The sequence below is a fragment of the Heliangelus exortis genome, chromosome 18, assembly GCF_036169615.1.
Source record: "Heliangelus exortis chromosome 18, bHelExo1.hap1, whole genome shotgun sequence".
Classification (NCBI taxonomy): Eukaryota; Metazoa; Chordata; class Aves; order Apodiformes; family Trochilidae; genus Heliangelus; species Heliangelus exortis.
In genome coordinates this window covers 1,250,546-1,277,898 of record NC_092439.1, presented here as the reverse complement: position 1 = coordinate 1,277,898, position 27,353 = coordinate 1,250,546, and the positions used below count along the sequence as shown (strand labels likewise).

The 27,353-nt window shown below is 50.4% G+C and overlaps 1 protein-coding gene across 1 annotated transcript in view; it reads left to right on the top strand.

Annotated features, from left to right (window-relative positions):
• MYRF (myelin regulatory factor) overlaps positions 1 to 27,353 on the top strand; it is a 58,503-nt gene that overhangs the window by 23,156 nt on the left and 7,994 nt on the right. The window contains 16 exon segments of the mRNA XM_071761845.1: positions 3,248 to 3,309; positions 7,618 to 7,751; positions 7,754 to 7,917; positions 8,580 to 8,752; positions 9,024 to 9,147; positions 15,292 to 15,487; positions 15,889 to 15,965; positions 17,173 to 17,283; positions 17,521 to 17,611; positions 19,103 to 19,303; positions 20,229 to 20,337; positions 20,463 to 20,572; positions 24,381 to 24,398; positions 24,400 to 24,542; positions 26,102 to 26,174; positions 26,426 to 26,514. Coding sequence (XP_071617946.1) covers positions 3,248 to 3,309; positions 7,618 to 7,751; positions 7,754 to 7,917; positions 8,580 to 8,752; positions 9,024 to 9,147; positions 15,292 to 15,487; positions 15,889 to 15,965; positions 17,173 to 17,283; positions 17,521 to 17,611; positions 19,103 to 19,303; positions 20,229 to 20,337; positions 20,463 to 20,572; positions 24,381 to 24,398; positions 24,400 to 24,542; positions 26,102 to 26,174; positions 26,426 to 26,514 — 1,875 coding nt within the window.

Genomic DNA, 27,353 nt, shown 5'->3' with positions numbered 1-27,353 from the left:
ATCTGGTCTGATCTGGTCTGATCTGGTCTGTTCTGGTCTGGTCTGGTCTGGTCTGATCTGGTCTGATCTGGTCTGGTCTGCTCTGGTCTGCTCTGATCTGATCTGGTCTGATCTGGTCTGATCTGGTCTGATCTGGTCTGATCTGGTCTGTTCTGGTCTGGTCTGGTCTGATCTGGTCTGATCTGGTCTGGTCTGCTCTGGTCTGCTCTGGTCTGCTCTGGTCTGCTCTGGTCTGGTTCTGCTCTGCTCTGGCTTCCCAGGGAGGTGTTTTGGGTTCCCAGGGAGGTGTTTTGGGATGAGGAGAGGAGTTTTAGGATGAGGGGAGGTCCTGCTGTCTCCTGGCAGGTTGGGAGATGTTGGTGTGATGGGAGCTGAGAGCATCACTCACATCCCCTCTGTCTGAGGTGCTGGGAGAGGGGGAGATCCTGCACCTCTCCAGGAGTGAGATGGGAGAGTTTGGGATCCTTCTACTTGATTTTTATAGGAGAGTTTGGGATCTTTCTACTTGATTTTTATGGGGGAGTTTGGCATCTTTCTATTTGGGATCTTTCTATTTGCCTTTTTTTTTTTTTTACATCTCCAGGAGTATGATGGGAAAGTTTGGGATCTTTCTCTCCAGGAGTATGATGGGAGAGTTTGGGATCTTTCCACTTGATTTTTATGGGAGAGTTTGGGATCTTTCTATTTGATTTTTATGGGAGAGCTTGGGATCTTTCTACTTGGCTTTTTTTTTTTTCACATCTCCAGGAGTAAGATGGGAGAGTTTGGGATCTTTCCACTTGATTTTTATGGGAGAGTTTGGCATCTTTCTACTTGATTTTTTTATTTTTATTTTTTTAAGAAGGGAAAGACACCAAGTAAATTCAACCAGGACAAAATTCAGTCCCCAGGTCATTCCCAAGACCATCCCAGGGGAAGGCATTAACTAAATCAAGCAAGGACATGTCCTTCTCTTGGCCTCGTGTCATGGATAATCCACTCAAGAGAAGAAACAGAGACCAAGTCAGTAGAGAGCTCTTTGGTGGGGATGTGGAGGACCCCCAGAAAGGTCCTCCTGAGATTTCTGGGGTAGGAGCTGCTGTACAGAAAGCTTTATGGCAAGAACATAAAGTCTGGTCTCTTCCTCCCCATCCCCCTCTCTGGTCCATGCTGCTCTTCCCAAGTGCCAGGGGAGCAAAAGGAGATGATCTGAAGCTGGACAGATGAAAATCAAAGGATTTGGTTGGATCTTCCATGGTCCAAGCTCTGTGCCTCCTCCCGTGGTGAGAGGGGCTGGGAAGGGCAGGGAGGTCAGGATGGCTTCAGGATCTGCTCATAAAGCCCTCTCTGGCTTTTCTTCCCCTGCTTTGTGTCCTCTGGTGATGCCAGGGAGGGATTCCCAGGCTGAGAAGCCTCCAGCACATGGATCCAACACATCAGCCATAAAGCAGCTCCATTGGGATGGCTTTGACCCTTGGGATGAACTTGGAGAAATCTTCCAGAAAGAGACAAGTGAAGCAAAACCAGCAAAACCAGCCCTCATTTTTATCCCAGACTGGGAAGCTCTCTCTTGGGGAGATCTGTGACTTAATTATCTTTTTTTTTGTGTGTGTGTGTCCCTTTCTTCTGCATGCATCTGGTGTTCTCCAGGGGTCAGGAGCAGAGGAGGAAGGAGCAGAGCTTGCTAATAATGGTGGAACACCTTGTTTTGGGTGTAAATGAAGTGGCTCAGCTTTGGTGGCAGCATTTCTTCAGGATGCTTACACCTTTGGAGGGTTTTTCTTGGAGGAACAACATCACAGGGGTTGGACACCAACAAACCCTTCCCATGGACCAGGCACAGCCCCACCACCTCCCTCTGGGACTTCTGCAGTCACCATCTCCCTGCTCCAAGGCTTTTTTCCCAGCCTCCAGCATCCCTTGATTTTTCCAGGCCCTCTTCTTGCTGGCCAGAACTTGGCTTGCTGAGGCATCAATCCTGATAAATCCAGAGGAAATAAAGGATGAAGTCATGGCCAGGGTGGCAAGGAGCCTGGAAAAGTGGCTGGTGCTGGATCCTCCAGCCCAAGCAGAGGAGGGGGATGGTGAAGAGGTGAAGGTGGAGGTTGAGGTGGAGGTTGAGGCTCTGCCTCATCCCTCTCCACCTCCTGCCATGCACCCCTCACCCATTTATTGAGCCATTTTTGGTGCAGGAAGGTGCTGGGGGGTGTCCTGGTCTGAGCTGTGGTTGTGGGTGCTGCCAGGAGAAGGGTGGCAGAGGTGACACCACCCCCCTGCTCTGGGGTTTTTTTGAGCCATCTTTCAGCCACTGGTTTGTCTGGGATCGGTTTGCAGCCCCAGAGCTGATGGTGAAAAGGGGGGAATGGGATTTTCCTCCCTGAAAATCCACTTGGGATGAGGAAGAAGGGAGTCAGGAGATGGGGTGGATGGGGCTCCTGGTCTCCAAAATGTTGCTGGTGAAGAACCAGTGTTTGGGGGAGGGAAATCCTTTAACTCCTGCACCAAGGGGGTGGAAATTTTACCCTGAAGATGCAGGAGGCTCCAGCAGCCCTGGTGTTGCCTGTTGAGGATGGAAAGGGAGAAAAATGGGTTCAAAGGAATTCCTGAGGAGGTGGCTGAAGAGCTGCCTGAAGTCTGGGCTGGCTCCAGGTAAAATAAAGAAGGAGAAAGGAGCAAAGCAGCTTCCCTGGAGCACATTGATGCTGCCACCACACACCTTAGGGCTGGTCCTTCATCCTGCTGCCCCCAAACCATGGAAAAGTCACCCAAAAGCTCACCCCCTCCATCCTGCTCCTTGGGATGCTGGAGTAAAATCCAGGGGAGATCCAGGCAGCAGCTGTGGTGGTGCTCAGGTTCCTGGAGGTCAGGAAGCAGAATCCATCCCATGGGTGTCCCAACCTTTGCTGTTATGGGGCAGATCCCAAATCCCAGCCTGGAGATTTGGGGGATCCCAAATCCCTCCCAGGTGGCCACGGAGAAGCTTGGAGTCTCCCTCTGGGGAAAAGGAGAAATTCCCAATTTTTTTTGGCTTTTTTGAGGTGGAAGGGTGAGGGTGCTGAGCTCCTTGGCAAGTCACCCCAATGTCTGTCCCCACTCCTGAGGGTGACAGTGCCCAGGTTGTCATCTCAGGGTGACAAGGAGGTGGTGCCATCAAACCTGACCCATGGGCTGGGCTGGAAAACTGCTTTAATATTAATTTCCCTTTTTGTTGTGCGTGTGGTTTGGTTTTTTTTAATTATTATTTCTTTCTTTCCTTGTGGTTCTGCAGCACTTTACCTGACTCTCCCCCTGACTCGGGATCAGAAGCCTACTCCCCCCAGCAGGTGAATGGTAAGTGCTTCAGAGGGAGGAAAAAAAGGGGGTGGAGAGAAATCGAAAATAAAATCATAATAATCCAACCCCCAAGGTCCCCATCCTCCCCCTCTGCGTCCTGGGAAAGTGGTTGGCTCTGCAACCTTTATCAGAGGGGAGAAAACAGGCGGCTGCAGGACGTGGGGAGATTATCAGTCAGCAAATATCCCTCGACTTTCACCTATTGTTCTGCTCCTGCTCTTGGGCCAGGGGAAGGGGGGAAGGAGAAGGCCGAGGAGCTGGGGAAAAGGGAGAGGAGGAGAGGTGGGAATCCAGTTGGAGAGCTTGGAGGGCTGGGATGCTGGGCTCCTCCTGCCCGGCTCCGGGGCTCGGCGGAAGGGAAGGTCCAGGAGAACATCCCTGAAATGGAGCCCGGCTCCAGGAGGCAGGAATGAACCTCTCACTCTTCAGCAGTAAGTTCCTTCCCAGCCTTTCCCTCTGCTCCCCTCTGCTTGGGGTCAAGCTCATCCCTTGGGGGGGTCTTCAGCTCCCCCTCGCCAGGAGGAGGGAGGGAGATGGGTGCCCCCTCCTCAGGTCGCTGCCAGGGGCTCCTGGAGGCCACCAAGCTTTGGTTGGTTCCTCTGGTCACCTTCTCTGCTCCTTGGTGGAAGTTTGGTGAGGAAGGAGGCAGGAGGAAGGTCCCTTTTGGGACCTTTTTTGTCCCTTTTTGGCAGGAGGAAGGTCCCTTCCCCTTTGGCAGCAGCACCCTCATCCCCAGGCTCCAGCCTGGTCCCCACCACTAGGAACAGTGCCTGCTCTCCTGCTTTTGCTTTTTCTTTTTTCTTCTTCTTTTTTTTTTTTTTTTTTTTTTTTTTTGATGGAAGAGGTCAAGAGTTCTGTTTATCTTGCTAAAAAAAATCCCTGGAATTCCTCCTGGCCCTTCCTTAAATATAACAAAGAGGCCGGGTTGCTGGGCATGGGGGGAGCTGCCTTGGCGTGCTGGGGAGGAGGCTCCAGAGAGCACCCCAAAAACAGTTCCTTCCCCCTCAGGAAAGGACCAGCTGCCCAAATCTGCTTTTTCCTTGGAGCTGGAATCCCAGAGCACTGGGATTGGCTCCTGTCCCCACCCTGGTTAGGAGCCTGTGGCCATGGGGCTGCAGTGCCATCTGCCAGAGCCTGTCGGGGATGCTCCTGGGGGGGGGTTTGACCCTTCAGAGCTCTGCAAAGTTGTCCCCAAGCCACCAGCCCCAGGGCTGGCCATGCTGCAGGGGCAGGACATTCACTTAAAGTCTTGTGAAGTGGTTTTCTTGGAGTTTTTCTCAGGAGGGGACACAAGGCTCCTCTTCCAGCCGTCCTTCTGCGAGGTCTCCAAGGGTTCTTGTGGAGCTGTTGGAAGTTGTGTCCCTGGGCTGTGCTGGACTTGACTCCAAGTTGTGGGGGTGGATGTTGAGTGGCTGCTTTTGGGTCCTGAGCTCCAAACTTCATGAGGATGAAGTTCCTGGAGCTCCAGTTGCTGTCCCAGGAGCAGGATCCTGGGTATGGACAGAGGAACCCTCTGGGGTGTGTGCTGGGATCCCTCTGGGATGTGTGCTGGGATCCTCTGGGATCTGTACTGGGATCCCTCTGGGATCTGTGCTGGGATCCTCTGGGATGTGTGCTGGGATCCTCTGGGGTGTGTGCTGGGATCCCTCTGGGATCTGTGCTGGGATCCTCTGGGATCTGTACTGGGATCCCTCTGGGATGTGTGCTGGGATCCTCTGGGGTGTGTGCTGGGATCCTCTGGGGTGTGTGCTGGGATCCCTCTGGGATCTGTGCTGGGATCCTCTGGGATCCCTCTGGGATCTGTGCTGGGATCCTCTGGGATGTGTGCTGAGATCCTCTGGGATCCCTCTGGGATCTGTGCTGGGATCCTCTGGGATCCCTCTGGGATGTGTGCTGAGGTCCCTCTGGGGTGTGTCCTGGGATCCCTCTGGGATCTGTACTGGGATCCCTCTGGGATCTGTGCTGGGATCCCCTGGGATCTGTGCTGGGATCCTCTGGGATCCTCTGGGATCCCTCTGGGGTGTGTGCTGGGATCCTCTGGGATCTGTGCTGGGATCCTCTGGGATCTGTGCTGGGCACCTGAGAGATCCTGGCAGGGAGCAGGAAACTCCTGGAGGGAGCAGAGTGGGTGGAAGGGGCCTGTTCCTGGGGGCCTTCAGGAGGAGGACTCAGCATGAAATCAATTTCACTTCTCCAGACCTTGCAGCAGGAGGAGATTTGTGATTCCTGGTCAAGTGCTTTGGCTCATTAGTCAACCACTGCCTGGTTGGTCAGAGACCAAAGTCCATCCACCCCAGATTCAAACAGAAGAGAAAGATAGGGTCATATTTGAATGTCCTTTTTTTTGTTTATTTAAATGTCAAGATCAATGTCTCCTTCTGGTTTAAATTATATTAAAAAAAAAAAAAAAAAAACAACAAACCAACCCAACCACAAGTAAGTGCCTCCACAGAAGTCATTCCAGAACCATTGAGGTTGGAAAAAACCTCTGGGATCATCCAGTCCCCCCACCCAGCTGGCCAGGAAGGACCCTGCTGGGTCCCTGTTCTGCAGAGAGCACCTGGACCAACTCTGGGTGATGCTGAGAGCCCAGGTTGCTGCCCTGGGGAAGGGAAAGGGAAAGGAATAGGGAAAGGAAAAAAGGGAAAGGGAAAGGAAAAAGGAAAAAAGGGAAAGGGAAAGGAAAAAGAAAAGGAAAAAAGGGAAAGGGAAAGGAAAAAGAAAAGGAAAAAAAGGGAAAGGGAAAGGAAAAAGAAAAGGAAAAAAGGGAAAGGGAAAGGAAAAAGAAAAGGAAAAAAGGGAAAGGGAAAGGAAAAAGAAAAGGAAAAAAGGGAAAGGAAAAGTGAAAGAGAAAAGGGAAGGGAAAAGGGAAAGGGAAAGAGAAAAGGGAAAGGGAAAAGGGAAAGGGAAAGAGAAAAGGGAAAGGGAAAAGGGAAAGGGAAAGAGAAAAGGGAAAGGGAAAGGGAAAGAGAAAAGGGAAAGGGAAAGGGAAAGAGAAAAGGGAAAGGGAAAAGGGAAAGGGAAAGAGAAAAGGGAAAGGGAAAGAGAAAAGGGAAAGGGAAAGAGAAAAGGGAAAGGGAAAGAGAAAAGGGAAAGGGAAAAGGGAAAGGGAAAGAGAAAAGGGAAAGGGAAAGAGAAAAGGGAAAGGGAAAGAGAAAAGGGAAAGGGAAAAGGGAAAGGGAAAGAGAAAAGGGAAAGGGGAAAGGGAAAGGGAAAGAGAAAAAGGAAAGAGAAAAGGGAAAGGGAAAGAGAAAAGGGAAAGGGAAAAGGGAAAAGGAAAGACAAAAGGGAAAGGGAAAGAGAAAAGAGAAAGGGAAAGGAAAAGGGAAAGGAAAGGGAAAGGAACCACTGCTCTGCTGCCCTCCAGGAGAGCCCTGGGGGTGTCTGTGGGCTGCTGGGGCTGTTCAGGGATGCTCTGGGAGGAGCAGTCAGTGCAGGGTGAGGTGGTCACTGCAGGGGGCTGAGGGGACAAAGCCCTTTTGATGATGAACACCAGAACTTGGATGGTTTGGGGGCAGAGGATGCTGTGCTGGGGCTGGATCTGAGCTTAGGGGCCACAGAAGGTGGTGTCAGCATGGGGAGACACAGCAGGTGGATCATTCCATAGGATCATGGAATCCTTTGGCTTGGAAAAGCCCTTTCAGGTCATCCCTCCATCCCTCCATCCCTCCATCCCTCCCTCCATCCATCCATCCATCCATCCATCCCTCCCTCCATCCATCCATCCATCCATCCATCCATCCCTCCATCCCTCCATCCATCCATCCATCCATCCATCCATCCATCCATCCCTTCATCCATCCCTCCATCCCTCCCTCCATCCCTCTCTCCATCCCTCTCTCCATCCCTCCCTCCATCCCTCCCTCCATCCCTCCCTCCATCCCTCCATCCATCCATCCATCCATCCATCCATCCATCCATCCATCCCTTCATCCATCCCTCCATCCCTCCCTCCATCCCTCCCTCCATCCCTCCCTCCATCCCTCCCTCCATCCCTCCCTCCATCCCTCCCTCCATCCCTCCCTCCATCCATCCCTCCATCCATCCCTCCATCCATCCATCCCTCCATCCATCCATCCCTCCATCCATCCCTCCATCCATCCATCCATCCATCCCTTAACCCAGCACCCACCACTGACCCTCAGCACCAGAGCTTTGAAACCCCCCCAGGGATGGAGACTCCACCAATACCTTGACAACCCTTTTTTTATTTTAGGGGAAAGAAATTCTTCCTAAAACATTTCCTGACAGCAAGGAACTCTTTTGAACTCTTTTTTTTTTTTTTTTTTTTCTTTTCTTTCAAAGATCCTCACCTCCTCCGGACCATGACCCCCGAAAACATGTGCCACCTGACCCCCCCTTCTCGTCTGGAGCATCCTCCTCCTCCTCCCCCCCCTCCTCCTCCTCCTCCTCCTCACCTCCAGGGTCCCCCCCCCACCTCCCCCCTCCTCACCCTCACTACCCCAGCCTCCAGAGGGACCTGTACCTGAAAGCTGAGCCCCTGATGCCACCCTACACCCTGGGGCAGGGCATGGCCCCCCCTGACCTGCACCATGCCCAGCAGTCCCAGATGCTGCACCAGCTCCTCCAGCAACACGGAGCAGAGTAAGGCCACGGGGTGCTGGGGTTTGGCTTGGGGGTGATTTGGGGAAGGGGGATCGTGGAATGGTTTGGGTTGAATGGGAACTTAAAGAGCATCCAGTCCCAAAGCCTCTGCTGTGGGCAGGGACCCCTCCCCACCACACCATCCAAGCCCCGGCCAACGTGGGCTGAGACACTTCAGGGGATGGGGCAGCCACAGCTTCTCTGGGCAACGGGTGATGGGGTCCCCCCCCACCCTCAGAGGGAAGGATTTCTCCCTAATATCTCCTCTAAATCTCCTTTCTTCCAGTTTGAAACCGTTCCCTCTCATCCCAGCACCTTGGGAGGGATGGGAAGGGAGCTGGAGGGTGGTAGAGAATGCAGCCACTGGGTTTATTACTTTATTATTATTATTATTTATTATTATTTATTATTATTTACTATTATTTATTATTTATATTTAGTTGAGGAGGGTGCCCTGGCTCTGGAGGAGGACAGCAAGGTACAGAGGACCCCAAGTGTGGGGCTGCAGGGGGTTGCATGGCCCCGAGCTGGGTGATGGGGACAGAGAAGAGGAAAGGAAAGATGTGGCAGAGGGCTTGGTGGGTGAAGGACTGGATTTGGTGGTTCTCTGCCCACCTCTTGCTGGCCTGCTCAGCTTGGGCTTTCCCCCTGCTCCCCCCCAGCCTCCCAGTGCACCCTGCCAAGAAGAGGAAACACTCCGAGTCCCCCCCCAACACCCTCAATGCTCAGATGCTCAACGGGCTGATAAAGCAGGAGCCAGGGATGGGATCTGTGCCACTCAACCCCGACAGAGTCCAAACCCCTCCCTGGCACCAGCCAGGACCTCTCTCACCAGGTACGTGCTCCTTGTCCCCCTCCCCAGGTCCCTTCATCCCTCCTGCTGCACCCCAGGGGGTCAGGGTGGGTTTGGGAGGGGGGCACTGGGGGGGTCACCCAGGATGGACCCCCAGGAGGTGAGTAAAGGGGGTGACTTCATCCTGACCAGGATTTTGTGCCCACGGTGGTGACCCTGGCTGGGTGATGCCAGTCACTCCCTTGGGATCTTACCCAGCTTGGTTGGGGTCACTAAAATAGGGGTTTTTTTCCCCCTCCCCTGCTCCTGGCAGGCTTGATCCAGGACAGTGACAGCTTGAGTGGCTCCTACTTGGATCCCAACTACCAGTCCATCAAGTGGCAGCCCCACCAGCAGAACAAGTGGGCGACTCTGTACGATGCCAGCTACAAAGAACTGTGAGTGATTTCCCACCCTGGGAGAGAGGTTCAGCTCCTGGGGGATCCCTGGCAGCAGAGCAGCTCTGGGCACAGCAGCTTTCATCTAAACATGAGGAGGAACTTTGATTTTCAGGGGGGCAGAGCACTGGAACAGGTTGTCTGGAGAGGTGGTGGAGTCTTCCCAACCTTCCTGGACCACCAACCTGCTCCAGGTGACAGAGAGGGGGACAAGAGGATCTCCAGAAGTCCCTTCCAACCCTTAATATTCTATGATCCTCACAAGATGGGACCAGGACCTTCCTGGGCTCCTCCTTGCCCAGCCTGATCTCTGCTTGCCTGCAATATGGGGGAAATATCCCCCCCCCCCTCCCCCCCTGGACCTTTGCCAGTGGGAAAGTTTCTTCCCTGAGTGCTGGAGGAGGTTTGGGAGGTGGGGCTGGCTCTGTAGGGGACAGCAGAGGACAATTTAGAAGCCTTGGTGGCATCTCAGCAGCTTTGGGGCATCTCAGAATCTTTGGGGAATCTCATCAGCCTTGGGGAATCTCATCAGCCTTGGGATATTGCAGCATCCTTGGGGAATCCTGGGGACATCTCAGCATCTTTGGGGAATCTCAGCATCCTGGGGGCATCTCAGAATCCTTGGGGGCATCTCAGAATCCTTGGGAATCTCAGAATCCTTGGGGGCATCTCAGCAGCTTTGAGGCATCTCAGCATCCTTGGGCATCTCAGCATCCTTGGGGACATCTCAGCATCCTGGGGGCATCTCAGCATCCTTGGGATATCTCAGCATCCTTGGGGAATCTCAGCATCCTTGGGGAATCTCAGAATCCTTGGGGAATCTCAGAATCCTTGGGGTTATCTCAGCATCCCTGGGGACATCTCAGAATCCCTGGGGCATCTCAGAATCCTTGGGAAATCTCAGCAGCCTGGGTGCTTTATTCCAGCAGCCACTCAGATTTGTTCTCCTGTGGTTTTTTTTGGTAACTGATGGTTTTTTTTTGGTAACTGCAGCCTTGCCCTGAGCACAGTTGGGACCAGCACTGCCCTTTCCTCTTGCCCAGATTCCCCAAACTCCTGGATTTGGAAATATCTTGAGGCTTGAGGGGCCAAGGCAAAGCATGGCTGGCTGGAGGTGATCCAGAGCCACTTCAGCCCAGCTGGAGAGCAAGGAAGGAGCCAGAGGAGGAGGAGAGGGAGTGGTTGATGGCAGAGGAGAGAAAGAAAGGGAGAAGGAAGGGGTTGAGAGAGGAGGAGAAGAGCTGGGGGGGTGGCTGGGGGAGGAGGGGGGAAGGTGGGGTGGGAAGGTGGGGTGGGAGGGGAGGCTGAGGAGGGTGGAGGGGGAAAGCACTCTGGATCCTCCCTGCATTCCATGGAGGTGACAGAGAGCTGGCAAGCAGCAGGCTGGCTGCCAGGAACTGCTTGGTGAGCAAATCAAACCCACACCCCCCCCCTCTTCCCCTCCATCTGCTGGAGGGGGGACACGGAGGAGGAGGAGGAGGAGGAGGGGGGGGGGAGGGCTCAGGTGGAATATCAGGTGCTCTGTTCAAAGATTGGGGAAGGCAGCAGGAGGCAGCTGAGCATCCCCTGGGGCTCCCCAGGATCCTTGGGATTACAGAGTAGCCCAAAGAAGCCCCAAAGATCCTGCTCCCACCCCTGGCTGCTCTCTGGGTTTGCTCCCCCTCTGATGCCCTCAGGGAGACTTTTTCCTTCCCTGCACCAAGGATTTCCCATTCCACACCAACATCCCCCCTGCTTCCTTTCTCGTGGCTTAAAGTGAGGAGAAATCTTTTGGGGGCACCCTCAGGAGGGGGAAGAGAGGGGGCAGAGGAGATGGGGGAAACTCAGAGGCAAGGAGCCAGGAAGAGGCAGAGGGAATAACTGGGAATGAGGGACTGAGGAACAGCCTGGGTGGATGGTGGATGGTGAAATGGGTTCTGAACCATTTCCATGGTTCTTGAACCATCAGCCCAGGGCTGGAGATGGCTCGGAATCCCTCCCCAAAAAGCAACAGAGACCAGAGATTCCACCTTCAGGTGGAATATCTGGGAATACTTCTGGGGAAGTGTACTTGGGGAGGGCAAGAGAGGGTGCAGAGGAGATGGGGGACACTCAGAGGCAAGGAGCCAGGAAGAGGCAGAGGGAATAACTGGGAATGAGGGACTGAGGAGCAGCCTGGTGGATGGTGATCTCTAAATGGGTTCTTGAACCATCAGCCCAGGGCTGGAGATGGCTCAGAATCCCTCCCCAAAAAGCAACAGAGAACACAGATTCCACCTTCAGGTGGAATATCTGGGAATACTTCTGGGAACTCGTGAGCAGCTCCCAAATCCAATCCTTCAGCTCTGCCCTGGGTTGCTGTCTGGAGCTTGGGGGATGGAGGAATCTGAGCATCTCCTGCTGGAACTGGGGCTCCTGTGGTCTTCTCCTGCCTCCTCCATGCAGTCTGGACACATCATCTCTGAATCCAGTAGCTGATCAGGTTCTCCAGCAGTTGGGGTTTTTTCCTTTTTTTTTTTTTCTTGGGAAAAAAAAGGAGCCTGGTTTCATTTTGACACAGAATTCCTAGAAAAAAGGTGGATGAAGGAAATGGAGGAAAGAGGAGGGGGAAAGGAAAAGGAAAGGAAAGGAAAGGAAAGGAAAGGAAAGGAAAGGAAAGGAAAGGAAAGGAAAGGAAAGGAAAGGAAAGGAAAGGAAAGGAAAGGAAAGGAAAGGAAAGGAAAGGAAAGGAAAGGAAAGGAAAGGAAAGGAAAGGAAGAGGAAAGGAAGAGAAAAGGCAGAGAAAAGAAAAAGAGAAAAGAAAAACAAAGAAAAAGAAAAAAGAAAAGAAAGAGAAGAAAAAGAAGAAAAGAAAAAGAAGAAAAGAAAAAGAAGAAAAGAAAAAGAAGAAAAGAAAAAGAAGAAAAGAAAAACAAAGAAAAAGAAAAAAGAAAAGAAAAGAAAGAAAAGAAAAAGCAGAAAAGAAAAACAAAGAAAAAGAAAAAAGAAAAGAAAGAAAAGAAAAGAAAAGAAAAGAAAAGAAAAGAAAAGAAAAGAAAAGAAAAGAAAAGAAAAGAAAAGAAAAGGAAAAAAAGAAAAAAAAAAGAAAAGGAAAAGGAAAAAAAAAAAATTCCAGCATGAATCCCAGTGAAGGTGCCTGGGAATCTGTGCCTGGCTTTGTGTCTCAGGCTTTGCTTCCGTGGGCTGAGGAGAGAGGGAAGCCCCTGGATGAGCTGGATGAGAATCTGGGGTTTTTTGGGGCCTTTTGCAGTGTTTTTTTGTGGTCTCAGGCTCGCTGACCCTTCAGAAAGGGTTCGCTGGCTCCCAGCAGCTGTGCCAAAGGGGCCTGGAACTGGGATGTCCAGGAATCATCCATCTCCCTGACAGCCCTGATGGATTCCAGCAGCCTCCCTGCTCCCTCTCCCTGCTGGAATGAAGGCAGCTGCTGGGAGGAGAGAAAAATCCCCATGGAGAGCCCAGAACTTCTCCAGTCTGAGCCTGGGAACTGGGATGGGGCTCTCCTCTTCCCACCAAGCCAACTGGGATCCTCCGTGTGCTCTCCTCGGAGCAAGGAATGAGGGATAAGGGGAAGGAAATGGCTTTCAGCTGGCACCAGGGCAGCTGGAGGTTGGATTTGAGGAGAAATATCCTCATCCAAAGGGTTGTCAGGGCCTGGCCCAGGCTGCCCAGGGCAGGGCTGGAGTCTCCATCATCCCTGGAGGGGTTTAAAATCCCTGGAGATGTGGGGATGAGGGACATGGGGTGGGGGTGGCTTGGAAGCATCCATGGGTTGGAAGTATCCATGGTTTGGAGGCATCCCTGGTTTGGTTTGGAAGCATCCATGGTTTGGTTTGGGAGCATCCCTGGTTTGGTTTGGGAGCATCCCTGGTTTGGAAGCATCCCTGGTTTGGAAGCATTCCTGGTTTGGTTTGGGAGCATCCCTGGTTTGGAAGTATCCATAGTTTGGAGGCATTCCTGGTTTGGAAGCATTCCTGGTTTGGAAGCATTCCTGGTTTGGAAGCATCCATGGTTTGGAGGCATCCATGGTTTGGTTTGGGAGCATCCCTGGTTTGGAAGCATCCCTGGTTTGGTTTGGAAGCATCCATGGTATGGAAGCATCCATGGTTTGGAAGCATCCATAGTTTGGGAGCATCCCTGGTTTGGAAGCATCCCTGGTTTGGTTTGGGAGCATCCCTGGTTTGGGAGCATCCCTGGTTTGGAAGTTCAGTCAGCCCCTCCCTCTCCTCTGTCCCTCTTCCAAACCAGTGGGGCAAGTGGTGGGTGCTGGGGGTGCTGGAGGTGACAGGGAGCTTGGTGGCAGCAGTCAGGAAGGGCTCCAGCACCCTCGGGATGAATTTGGAGCCATCCCAGGGGGACGGAGAAGCCGAGGCTGGTGCTGGGAGGGGAGGGGGTGGGAGCAGAGGGGAATTCCTCTCGTGTTTCTGGGCTCTGCTCCCCCCTCTGCTCTCTGTTTGGGGCTCTGTTAGGTCCCTCAGGAGCTGCTCAAAGCTTTTCCAACATTCCTGATGGAAACACCCCCAGGTTTCATCCTCCAGAGGAGCAGGGTGGGGGGGGGTGGGAATGGCTTCCTTCCCAGGAGAAAGGAAGGGACAGCAGGGAAGTGACCTTTATCTCCTGCTTCCCAGAGCCTGCTGAGGTCTGGCCCATCCATCACTGTCAGTCTGTCCCCCTCCCCTCTGGGCAGGCCCTGTCTGTCTGTCTGTCTGGAGGACACTTTGCTCTGCTGGGAAGGGCTCTCAGGGATTTTTGAAGCCTGATGGCCAAGGTGAGGCTGAGCTCCCCTTCACCTCCCCCCTAGTTCTTTAATCAAAACCAAGGAGCTTTTGATCTTCTGCTACGACTCCTTGATGGGGAGGTGGGATGGGAGCCATCTCCTTGCTTTTCCCCCCCCTCCTCTCTCATCCCAGGGGCCCCACCAGCCCAGGTCTGGCTTTTTGGATGGTGAGAAAAAAAGGGGACTTGCTGCAAAGGCCACATATTTCCCTCGTTCCCATGGCAACCAGCCCATTAAAAGAGATGTAGATTAAAGCTCTCCAGCTGGTGTCTGTTCATCGGGCAGCCAGGCCCCCTCCTCCTCCTCCTCCTCTTCCACCTCTTTCTGGGGAATGTGATGGGTGAGTGGAGGTGTGGGACCTCCCTGTCCCACCCCCAGCTCTGCCTGAGCTGCTTTGGCTTCCAGGCTTTGGATTTTGGGGTCTCTGGTGTGTTTGGAGCTGGGGCTGAGCACTCTGAGGGGCTCAGGAAGGAGATGGCAGCCTCTTGTGGCTCAGCTTAAAATGGATGTAGTCTATATATATAAATATATATGGTATAATATACTCAGGATGGAGAAGAGAAGGTTCCAGGGAGACCTCAGAGCATCTTCCAGTGCCTGAAGGGGCTGCAGGAAAACTGGGGAAGGATTTTGGACAAGGGCCTGGAGGGATGGGAGGAGGGGGAATGGATTTAAACTGGAAGAGGGGAGATTGAGGTTGGGCATTAGGGAGAAATTTTTTTCTGAGCCCCAGGTTGCCCCCAGAAGCTGTGGCTGCCCCATCCCTGGGGGTGCTGAAGGTTGGATGGGGCTTGGAGCCCCCTGGGCTGGGGGAGGGGTCCCTGCCCATGGCAGGGGGGTTGGAACTGGGTGGGCTTTGGGGTCTGTTCCACCCAAACCAGTCTGTGAGTCCATGGTTTCTGGTACAGCAGGATGGTTGTCCCAGCATCCTTCCCAGATCCCAGTCCCAGGAATCACCTTCCTTTCCAGCTGGAGTCCCAGCTCAAGGAGGCAGGAAGGGCCCTCTCTGAGCTCTCATCCCAGCACAGTCTGGGGTGCAGGGCTGGGCTGGGCTTGGGTTCCACTGGTGCCTACTGGTGCCCATCAGTGAGCACCCAAGAGCAGCATCCCCACCAGGTCCCTCCTGCCCTTCCCACCCACCTGTTTCCCTCAGGACAAGCTCTTTGGTGGCTGTGTCAGCAGAGGTGACCCTCAGGTTGGGATTTGTTCCACCACCCAGTCTCAGTGGTGGAACTTTTCCCCCTGGGATGGGGCCGGATGGAGCCCTCGTTGTTTCTGCCTGGGGCACTCATTTTTTTTCTCCCCCCCCCCCCCCCTCCCAAACACAACAAGGATGAGGTTCTCGTGATGTGCCCAGGAATCTGGCCCAATTCCTGCTGTTTTTCCCCCAGCCCCATGCTCACCTACCGGGTAGATGCTGACAAGGGCTTCAACTTCTCCGTGGGTGACGACGCCTTCGTGTGCCAGAAGAAAAATCACTTCCAGGTCACGGTCTACATTGGCATGCTTGGAGACCCCAAGTATGTGAAGACCCCTGAGGGCCTGAAACCCTTGGAGTGCTTCTACCTGAAGCTTCATGGAGTGAAGGCAAGCAGAGGGCCACAGGGAGAAGGGGGGGACACTTGGGTGTCATCTTTATCTTCATCTTCGTGACACCATGGCTTCATCTTCTAAGTTGTAGGAGACCCAGAACAAGGGAGATCTCAAAAAATGAGTCCCAAGGTGGACTCAGTCACTGCCTGGGTGTCTTCTCACTCACCTTTCTCCCCTAAGGCTCTTTGGGAAGATCCTTTCACCCTCAGCTGCCCCCATCCCAAGGGATGCCCCGATGCTTGGACGATGACCAAGTTGGCCAAGCACCCAAGTTGGGTGCTGCAGATCAGTTGTCCCGAGTTATAGGAGGGCTGGGAAACGCTTGGGTGAAGGAGGTGGGAGAGGGAAGATCTCATCCCTCTGCTTTTTGGTTTTGTCTGAATCTTCCTCTCCAGCTGGAGGCCTTGAACCAGTCCATCAACATCGAGCAGTCCCAGTCCGACCGCAGCAAACGTCCCTTCAACCCCGTCACGTGAGTACTGCCCAGAGGATGGGCACCTCCTGGGGAGGAGAAGGTGGGGGAGGAGGAGTTGGAGGTCCCAGGGATCCCACATTCTCTCCTCTCTTCCTCACAGCAAAGTTTTCTTTCCTCTCTTTATTCTTTCCTCTCCTTTCCTCTCCTTTCCTCTCCTTTCCTCTCCTTTCCTCTCCTTTCCTCTCCTTTCCTCTCCTTTCCTCTCCTTTCCTCTCCTTTCCTCTCCTTTCCTCTTCTTTCCTCTCTTTCCTCTCTTTCCTCTCTTTCCTCTCTTTCCTCTCTTTCCTCTCTTTCCTCTCTTTCCTCTCTTTCCTCTCTTTCCTCTCTTTCCTCTTTCCTCTCTTTTCCTTATTTTCCTTATTTTCCTTATTTTCCTTATTTTCCTTATTTTCCTTATTTTCCTTATTTTCCTTATTTTCCTTATTTTCCTCTCTTTTCCTCTTTTCCTCTTTTCCTCTTTTCCTCTTTTCCTCTCTTTTCCTCTCTTTTCCTCTCTTTTCCTCTCTTTTCCTCTCTTTTCCTCTCTTTTCCTCTCTTTTCCTCTCTTTTCCTCTCTTTTCCTCTCTTTTCCTCTCTTTTCCTCTTTTCCTCTTTTCCTCTTTTCCTCTTTTCCTCTTTTCCTCTTTTCCTCTTTTCCTCTTTTCCTCTTTTCCTCTTTTCCTCTTTTCCTCTTTTCCTCTTTTCCTCTTTTCCTCTTTTCCTTTTCCTCCCCCTCTTTTCCCCCCTCTTTTCCCCCCTCTTTTCCCCCCTCTTTTCCCCCCTCTTTTCCCCCCTCTTCTCCCCCCTCTTTTCCCCCCTCTTTTCCCCCCTCTTTTCCCCCCTCTTCTCCCCCCTCTTTTCCCCCTTCTTTCCCCCCCTTCTTTCCCCCCCTTCTTTCCCCCCCCTTCTTTCCCCCCCCTTCTTTCCCCCCCCTTCTTTCCCCCCTCCTCTTTCCCCCCTCCTCTTTCCCCCCTCCTCTTTCCCCCCTCCTCTTTCCCCCCCCTCTTTCCCCCCCCTCTTTCCCCCCCCTCTTTCCCCCCCCTCTTTCCCCCCCCTCTTTCCCCCCCCCTCTTTCCCCCCCCTCTTTCCCCCCCTCTTTCCCCCCTCTTTTCCCCAACTCTTCATGGATCTTCCTTTGTGGAGCAGCCCAGGAGATTCCCATTCCCCCCAAAACCTTCCTCCCCAGGCATTTTCTTCACTTTTTCCTCTCTTCTCCTTTCTTTAGGGTCACCCTGCCCCCTGAGCAGGTCACCAAGGTCACCGTGGGACGGCTCCACTTCAGTGAGACCACAGCCAACAACATGAGGAAAAAAGGCAAACCCAACCCAGACCAGAGGTCAGGAGCCCAGCTACCTCCCCCAAACCAGTCAGACCAGTCAGGATTGGGGACAGACCAGTCAGGACTGGGGACACACCAGTCCCTGGGCTGGGAGAGGGACGTGGGGGACAGGTCCTGTGTTGGCCGTCCCTGTCTACGTGGATGGAAAAGAAGCCTCAAGGAAGGTGTCCCCAGCTCAGTGAGGGGTTGGGGAGAGTTTTCCCCCCCAGGCTGAGCCCTTTCCCTTTTTTCCAGGTATTTCATGCTGGTGGTGGCCCTGCAGGCACAGGCACAGAACCAGAACTACACCCTGGCAGCCCACATCTCGGAGCGCATCATTGTCAGGGTGAGTCCCATCCCCAGCTTGGGTGGCCTGGGCAATCCTCCTCGGGTTTTTCCAGGCTTTTTATCCCCCCCCTCAACCCTTTCCCACCTTCTCCAAACTCTTCTTTTCTTGGGTTCTGGCTCCAACCTTTCCACACCAGGAACCTGATGGAGGAGGATAAGGGAGGTGATCCCTTCTCCCAGGGTTGGAGCAGTGTCCAGGGTAGGAGCTTCTGAGAGTGGAGGAGGAGTCTTGCTGGGACTCTCCAGCAGGGATAAAGCCTCCAGGAGCAGGAATTTGGGTTCCTTCCCAAGAGCAGCACCTTCTCCAGGTGCTAAAGCAGCAGGCCTCAAATGTAGAGGAGAAGGAAGAGGTTGACCCCATGCCTGGGCTCTCCTGGAGCTCTGCTCCACCTCTGATCCCTGGGACCTGAGGACAAGGGATAAATAAAACACCAAGAGAAGGACCCCAGAGGCTGCAGGTGATGGGTTGTGCAGGGGGACCAGTGCAGAACTGGAAGGAACTGGAGATGGGTCACAGAACCATGGCACAAGTCCCATCCCCAGCTTGGGTGGCCTGGGCAATCCTCCTTGGTTTTTTCCAGGCTTTTTATCCCCACCCTCAACCTTTTCCCACCTTCTCCAAATTCTTCTTTTCTTGGGTTCTGGCTCCAGCCTTTCCACACCAGGAGCCTGATAGAGGATAGGGGAGGTGATCCCTTCTCCCAGGGTTGGAGCAGTGTCCAGGGTAGGAGCTTCTGAGAGTGGAGGAGGAGTCTTGCTGGGACTCTCCAGCAGGGATAAAGCCTCCAGGAGCAGGAATTTGGGTTCCTTCCCAAGAGCAGCACCTTCTCCATGTGCTAAGGCAGCAGGGTTCAAATGTAGAGGAGAAGGAAGAGGTTGAGCCCGTGCCTGGGCTCTCCTGGAGCTCTGCTCCACCTCTGATCCCTGGGACCTGAGGACAAGGGGTGAATAAAACACCAAGAGAAGGACCCCAGAGGCTGCAGGTGATGGGTTGTGCAGGGGGACCAGTGCAGAACTGGAAGGAACTGGAGATGGGTCACAGAACCATGGGCAGAACCTCCCAGGATTTGGGACCCAGGGGCAGCAGCCAGGCTGCTTGGGCTCCTGCATGGACCCAGCTCTGAGATTTGGGAAGACAAGCTCAAGAAAGCAAGGATGTTCCTTGAGGGAGAGGAGCAGGGCAGGCCCAGCCTGGGTTTGGAAAACCAAGGTTGGGAAAGACCTCTAGGAACACAGAATCCACCCATCAACCCAGCACCACCATGCCCAGCACAGCATGGCCTGAAGTGCCACATCCACAGAGGTTTTGAGCACCTCCAGGGATGGGGATTCCACCACCTCCCTGGGCAGCCTAATTCCAGCCCCTCAGCTCCTCTTGGGATGAGTCCGTAGGGTTCTCCTGACATCCTCATCCCCTCCACACCTCCCAGTGTCCTTGCCCCGTTTCCCTCCGTGGTTTTTCAGCCCTCCCTTTGGTGTCTCTCCCCAGGCCTCCAACCCTGGCCAGTTTGAGAGTGACAGTGATGTCCTCTGGCAGAGGGCACAGCTCCCTGATACTGTTTTTCACCACGGTCGTGTCGGCATCAACACAGACCGCCCCGATGAAGCCCTGGTTGTCCATGGCAACGTGAAGGTCATGGGCTCCCTGATGCACCCTTCAGACATCCGAGTGAAGGAGGACATCCAGGAGGTAAGAGCCAGGAAAACCAAGAGTAGGGGTTGGGTTCTGCCCCGTTGTACTCGTCCCCCTCGAGCCTCTTTCTCCCCGCACCCAAAAATCCCTGAGAAATCCTGGGACGTCTGAGACTCCGAAGCTGAGGGCTTAGGAAAAATCAGGTGCAAAGTGAGAGCAACACATTTAAAGTCATCACCTGAGTGTAGAACTACCCAAAATACCAAAAGCAAGAGAGTTGAACGTGGTTTGTTTTTTTTTTCAAATTAAAAACAGCACCACAAAAAGGGTCCCCAGGAGCCTGTTTCAGACGTAGGTGCTCTAGAAGCTTTCTCTGTCCCAAATCCAACCTGTCCACCTCCTCCCAGGGAATTTTTCCCTCTCCCACCATTAGCCAAAACTTGCAAATGCAGAAGTCAGAAAGGGGTGAGAAGCTCAGCTCTGCTCCCAAGTCCTCAGGCTGTCCAGGGGAGCTGGGTACAATCGTGCTTCACGGTGATGAGAGCTCTCTCCACCCTTTTTCTGGTGCTGGAACTCCATCCCCTCGTGCCCTCACTGCCCAAACAACTTGTCCAGCACCAAGAACTGGAGATGAACCAGCAAACCCTGGGCTGGGCAGGGCTCAGGGCTGTCTCACCAAGGTTCTGCCACTCCCCAGAGTAGGTTTTGGTCTTTGGAGTCCAAGTCCTGAGAACTTGAGGAGCAGGAGAACTCTCTCAGGAGTTGTGAGATCTTCACTAGAAGGTTCACACCCTGACCTAACCCCAAGCTGCTAATTCTCTAGCTGCTGGGCAGGCAGAGAGGATTGCTTCCTATGCTTTTAGGTACCTTTTAGGATCCCAGATGGTGTCCCACTGGGCTGGAGCTCAGTTCTCAGTGGCATCTGCCACCCTGCTCTTTTCTGGGTATCTCCTTTTAAGCTCTGTGTCTGTTCCTGTGCCAGGTGGACACCACGGAGCAGCTGAAGAGGATCTCCCGGATGAGGTTGGTCCATTACAACTACAAACCCGAGTTTGCAGCCACCGTGGGCATTGACAACACCTCCGAGACAGGTATGGCCCTCGTGTCCTCCCCGGCTTGTAGGGCCACCGACCCCATGGGCCAGAAAAAAAGCTGTGGCAGGAGGGACCCTGCCCAAACCCCCCCCCCCCCCACACCCTGTGCTGTTTCCCTGCAGGTGTCATCGCTCAGGAGGTAAAGGAAATCCTCCCCGAAGCTGTGAAGGACACTGGGGACCTGGTTTTTTCCAATGGGAAGACCCTGGAGAACTTCCTGGTGGTGAACAAGGTTGGTGGGAGCCAGGATGGGGCAGGGAGGCCGCTGACCCCCATGAAGGGAATCATGGAGTTGGGAATGGGAGAGGATTGGAAACTGGGATGCCTGTGGAATGCTTCTGGGTTGAGTCTGAGACCTGGACCTCCTTGAGATGGCAGGAGCTGCCCTGGGGCACCAGAGACAGCAGCAGGGACCTGTCTGATGCTGCTGGAAGGTGGCAGCATCTCCCTTGGGATGGGTCCTTGGGAGCATCTCCTTTGGGAAAGGTCCTTGGGAGCATCCCCCTCAGGATGGGTCCTCGAGAGCATCTCCCTTGGGATGGGTCCTTGGGAGCATCTCCCTTGGGATGGGCTCCTCCTTGGAAGCATCTCCCTTGGGAAGGCTCCTTGGCAGCATCTACTTTGGGAAGGGTCCTTGGGAGCATCTCCCTCAGGATGGGTCCTTGGGAGCATCTCCTTCAGGAAGAGTCCTTGGCAACATCTCCCTTGGGAAGGCTCCTTGGGAGCATCTCCTTTGGGAAAGGTCCTTGGGAGCACCTCCCTCAGGAAGGGTCCTTGGCAGCATCTCCCTCAGGATGGCTCCTTGGAAGCATCTCCTTTGGGAAGGGTCCTTGGGAACATCTCCCTCAGGATGGCTCCTTGGAAGCATCTCCTTTGGGAAGGCTCCTTGGGAGCATCTCCTTCAGGAAGAGTCCTTGGCAACATCTCCCTTGGGAAGGCTCCTTGGAAGCATCTCCCTCAGGATGGGCTCCTTCTTGGGAGCATCTCCCTTGGGAAGGGTCCTTGGGAGCATCTCCTTTGGGAAGGGTCCTTGGGAGCATCTCCCTCGGGATGGGTCCTTGGAAGCATCTCCTTTGGGAAGGCTCCTTGGGAGCATCTCCTTCAGGAAGAGTCCTTGGCAACATCTCCCTTGGGAAGGCTCCTTGGCAGCATCTCCCTCAGGATGGGCTCCTTCTTGGGAGCATCTCCCTTGGGATGGGTCCTTGGGAGCATCTCCTTTGGGAAGGCTCCTTGGGAGCATCTCCTTCAGGAAGAGTCCTTGGCAACATCTCCCTTGGGAAGGCTCCTTGGCAGCATCTCCCTCAGGATGGGCTCCTTCTTGGGAGCATCTCCCTCAGGATGGCTCCTTGGAAGCATCTCCTTTGGGAAGGGTCCTTGGGAGCATCTCCCTCAGGATGGGTCTTTGGGAGCATCTCCTTCAGGAACGATCCTTGGGAGCATCTCCCCTGGGAAGGGTCCTTGGAACCATCTCCCTTGGGATGGGCTCCTCCTTGGAATCGTCTCCCTGACCAGGGCAGAGAAGGGAAGGGTGGGAATTGCTGCCAGGACCTGACCAAAGGCTCCTGGTGCAGGTGGGGGCTCTGCACGTGTCCCTGGGGAGGCACCAGCAGCAGAACTCAAGGATCTGGCTTCATTTAGTGTTATAGAGGTTTTATATCTTTGTTTATTTTTGTTATTATGCATTTATATATATTTATTATAAATAACAATATGATTTATTATTCTTTATTATTGTATTTTATATGTTTATATTATTAGTTATTGTATAATTTATTTGTATACATTCATTATTAATTTGTTATTATTAATAATCTTTTTATTTATTATTATACAGTATTTATATATATACATGCAATAATGTAATTTATTATTTAGTATTATATTGTATATATTTACTTATTATTATTTATTACATAATTTATTTCTATACATTTTTTACTAATTATTATGATTCATGTTTTTATTATTATATAGTATTTATATATTATATAATAATGTAATTTATTATTTAGTATTATTTTTATATTTATTTATATTATTATTTAGTCTATAATTTATATAAATTTATTACTAATTAATTATTATAACTCATGTTTTTATTATACAGTATTTATATATTATATATAATAATGTAATTTATTATTTATTATTATATTTTATACTTATTTATATTATTATTTAGTCTCTAATTTATTTAGATACATTTATTACTAATTTATTATTATAATTAATGATATTTTATTATTTTACAGTATTTATATATTATATATAATAATGTAATTTATTATTTATTATTATATTTTATATATTTATTTATATTATTATTTAGTCTACAATTTTTTATATAAATTTATTACTAATTAATTATTATAATTAATAATATTTTATTATCATACAGTATTTATATATTATATATAATAATGTAATTTATTATTTATTATTATATTTTTATATTTACATATATTATTTAGTCTATAATTTATTTATATACATCTAGTACTAATTTATTATTATAATTAATAATATTTTATTATTATACAGTATTTATATATTATACATAATAATGTAATTTATTCTCATTTATTATATTTTATATATTTATTTATATTATTATTAAGTCTATAATTTATTTATATACATCTAGTACTAATTTATTATTATAATTAATAATATTTTATTATTTTACAGTATTTATATATTATATATAATAATGTACTTTATTATTATATTTTTATATTTATGTTATTATTTAGTCTACAATTTATTTAGATACATTTATTACTAATTAATTATTATAATTAATAATATTTTATTATCATACAGTATTTATATATTATATATAATAATGTAATTTATTATTTATTATTATATTTTATATTTATATATATTATTATTTAGTCTATAATTTATTTAGATACATTTTATTACTAATTAATTATAATTAATGTTTTTATTATTATACAATATTTATATATTATACATAATAATGTAATTTATTATTATATTTTCATATTTTTATATTTATTTATATTATTAGTCTATAATTTATTTATATACATTTATTACTAAATTATTATTATAATTAATAATATTTTATTATACAGTATTTATATATTATACATAATAATGTAATTTATTCTCATTTATTATATTTTATATATTTATTTATATTATTATTAAGTCTATAATTTATTTATATACATTTAGTACTAATTTATTATTATAATTAATAATATTTTATTATTTTACAGTATTTATATATTATATATAATAATGTCATTTATTATTATATTTTTATATTTATTTATGTTATTATTTAGTCTACAATTTATTTATATACATTTATTACTAATTAATTGTTATAATTAATAATAATTTATTATTATACAGTATTTATATATTATATATAACAATGTCATTTATTATTTATTATTATATTTTTATATTTATATATATTAATTTAGTCTATAATTTATTTATATACATTTATTACTAATTAATTATAATTAATGTTTTTATTATTATACAATATTTATATATTATATATAATAATGTAATTTATTCTTATATTTTCATATTTTTATATTTATTTATATTATTATTTAGTCTATAATTTATTTATATATAGTTATTACTAATTTATTATTATAATAATATTTTATTATTTTACAGTATTTATATATTATATATAACAATGTAATTTATTATTTATTATTATATTTATTTACATTATTATTTAGTCCTATAATTTATTTATATTCATTTATTACTAATTTATTATTATAATTAATAATATTTTATTATTATACAGTATCTATATATCATATATAACAATGCAATTTATTATTTATTACTATATTTTTATATTTACATTATCATTTATTCCGGATGTTCCACACTGGGGGGGGGGGGATGTTCCCTACCCCCAAGGCCGGGTCTCTCATGGTCAGGACACTGGAGATGAGTCGGGGGGTGCCGAGATCCACGGGACCTGAGGTGATCCCGGGTTCCGGGCCGCTGATCCCGCTCCTTCCCGCCAGGAACGGATCTTCATGGAAGAACGTGGGTGCTGTGAAGGAGCTCTGCAAGCTGACGGACAACCTGGAGACCCGGATCGACGAGCTGGAGCGCTGGAGCCACAAGTTGGCCAAACTCAAGAGGTTGGACAGCATGAAGTCAACTGGGAGCTCCGGGGCCTTCAGGTAGGGCTGGACTGGGAGGCACTGGAGCCGTGGGTTCTCTGCGTGGATTCAGCTCGGGACGGGGAAAAAGGGGAAAAGGGAATCATAGAATCATAGAATCATAGAATCCTAGGGGTTGGAAGGGACCTCGAAAGCTCATCTAGTCCAACCCCCCCTGCCAGAGCAGGGCCCCCTAGAGTACATCCCCTAGGAACGTGTCCAGGTGGGTTTTGAATGTCTCCAGTGAAGGAGACTCCACAACCCCCCTGGGCAGCCTGTTCCAGGGCTCTGTCACCCTTACAGTAAAAAAATTCTTTCTGATATTCAACTTGAACCTCCTATGCTCCTCCAAAGGGAGGGGGTGTCACTTGGCCTGGGACAGATCCGAGGGGCTGAGGTTGGTGGGACAGCTCTGAAAAATCTGGGAGATTTTTCCCTCTGGGTGGGAAAGAGCTTGGAGATCCTGGAGTCCAACCAGGACCCCAACTCTGCTGAGCCCACCACTCCCCCTGTCCCTCAGCCCCACATCTCCAGGGATTTTCCACCCCTCCAGGGATGGATGGGGATCCAACCAGCTCCCTGGGCAGCTGGGCCAGTGCTTAATGACCTTTGGGTGAAGAATTCACTTCTTGCATCCAACCTGCTGCAACCTGAGCCCATTTCCCATCACTTGGTCCTTGGGAGGAGGGACCAACCCCCCCTGGCTCCAACCTCCCCAGATCCAACCAGGACCCCAACTCTGAGCCCACCACTCCCCCTGTCCCTCAGCCCCACATCTCCAGGGATTTTCCACACCTCCAGGGATGGATGGGGATCCCAACCAGCTCCCTGGGCAGCTGGGCCAGTGCTTAATGACCTTTGGGTGAAGAACTCACTTCTTGTATCCAACCTGAGCCCATTTCCCATCACTTGGTCCTTGGGAGCAGGGACCAAACCCCCTGGCTCCAACCTCCCCTTTTCAGGTCATCCAAATCCAACCAGGACCCCAACTCTGAGCCCCCTGTCCCTCAGCCCCCACATCTCCAGGGATTTTCCACCCCTCCAGGGATGGATGGGGATCCAACCAGCTCCCTGGGCAGCTGGGAATTCCTCTCTGGGGAAAGAAATTCCTTCTCATACCCAACCTGAGCTCCTCCTGGGCAACTTCAGGCCATTTTCTCTGGCTCTGTCGCTTCTCCCTTGGGAGCAGAGGCCACCCCCACATCTCCAACCTCCTGGTGCCCCCTCAGCCTCCTTTCTCCAGCAGCCAAGAATCCCCAGTATGAAGCTGTCTCCTCGTTTCCCTAAAATAAATGACCACCTTTCTCAGGACACAGAGATCCTCCTGCTTCCAAAATCCTCATACTGACCCTGGCTCAACTTCTCCAGCTTTTTTTTTTTTTTTTTTTTGGGGTGGAGGGGGGACAGAATCCAAGCTCTCTGGTGAATGCACCAGCACTACACCAACCTGAGGGCAGATGAAGTGAGGAAGGGCTGTGACTCGAGGCAGACAGAGGCTTCTCCCCCCTCCCAAAGCATCACTTCTCCCCTTGGGAATCCCCGTTCCTCACCTCAGCTCCATCCCTCCTCTCTCCTCCCAGCCAAACTGGAAGCCAGTTCAGCCGTGCTGGGAGCGTGCCCCACAAAAAGAGGCCCCACAAAGTAGCCAGCAAGGTAAGGAACCAGCTCCAGAATGTTGGGGACAAGTGACCTGGCTGAGAGGTGTCACCTGCAGGGTCCTCCTGTGTCTTCTGCAGAGGGAGAGACCTTCCCTCCTCTCACCCTTTCCTTTTATCTGGATCTAATGATGGTTTTTGCAGTAAAAGGGTTGAGGGGAGCAGGGGGAGAGCTTGGGGTGGCATCTCTGGGGAGGACCAGAGCAGTGAGGAGCCTGGAGATGATTTTTGGGTTTTTTCCCCTCCCAGTCACCCTCGGTGGTCCCAGAACAAACCTGCATCAGCCAACGCTTCTTGCAAGGCACCATCGTTGCCCTGGTGGTCATCATGGCATTCAGGTGAGACCCCAGACCCCAAACCTCCCCAGGGGCATCTCTGGGCTGTGTGGTGAGGAGCTGTGGACCTACAGCTGCTTTCTGCTGGGCTGAAACCACAGAAACTCAGAACCACAGAATCCTTCTGGGTGGGAAAGAGCTTGGAGATCCTGGAGTCCAACCAGGACCCCAACTCTGAGCCCACCACTCCCCCCTGTCCCTCAGCCCCACATCTCCAGGGATTTTCCACACCTCCAGGATGGATGGGGATCCAACCCCCTCCCTGGGCAGCTGGGCCAGTGCTTAATGACCTTTGGGTGAAGAACTCACTTCTTGCATCCAACCTAAACCCCCCCTGGTGCAACCTGAGCCCATTTCCCATCACTTGGTCCTTGGGAGCAGGATCAACCCCCCTGGCTCCAACCTCCCCTTTTCAGATCATCCAAATCCAACCAGGACCCCAACTCTGCTGAGCCCACCACTCCCCCCTGTCCTCAGCCCCACATCTCCAGGATTTTCCACCCCTCCAGGGATGGATGGGGATCCAACCCCCTCCCTGGGCAGCCTGGGCTGATTATCACCCTCTCAGTGATGTTGTTTCTCCTAATATCCAACCTAAACCTCCTCTGCACAACTTGAGGGCATTTTGTCTTGTTCTGTCACTTGGTAGAAGAGACCAACCCCAACCAGCTCCAACCTCCTCTCCTGGGTTGCAGACCCAGAAATTCTCCCCTCTGCTCCAGGATCAACACCCCCAGGACCCTCAGCTGTACCTCACAACTTCTCCAGACCCTTTTCCTTGTCCTCCAGCCCTTTTCCCAGCTCCATGTCCCTTCCCTGGCCACCCCCCCATCCCCTCAATG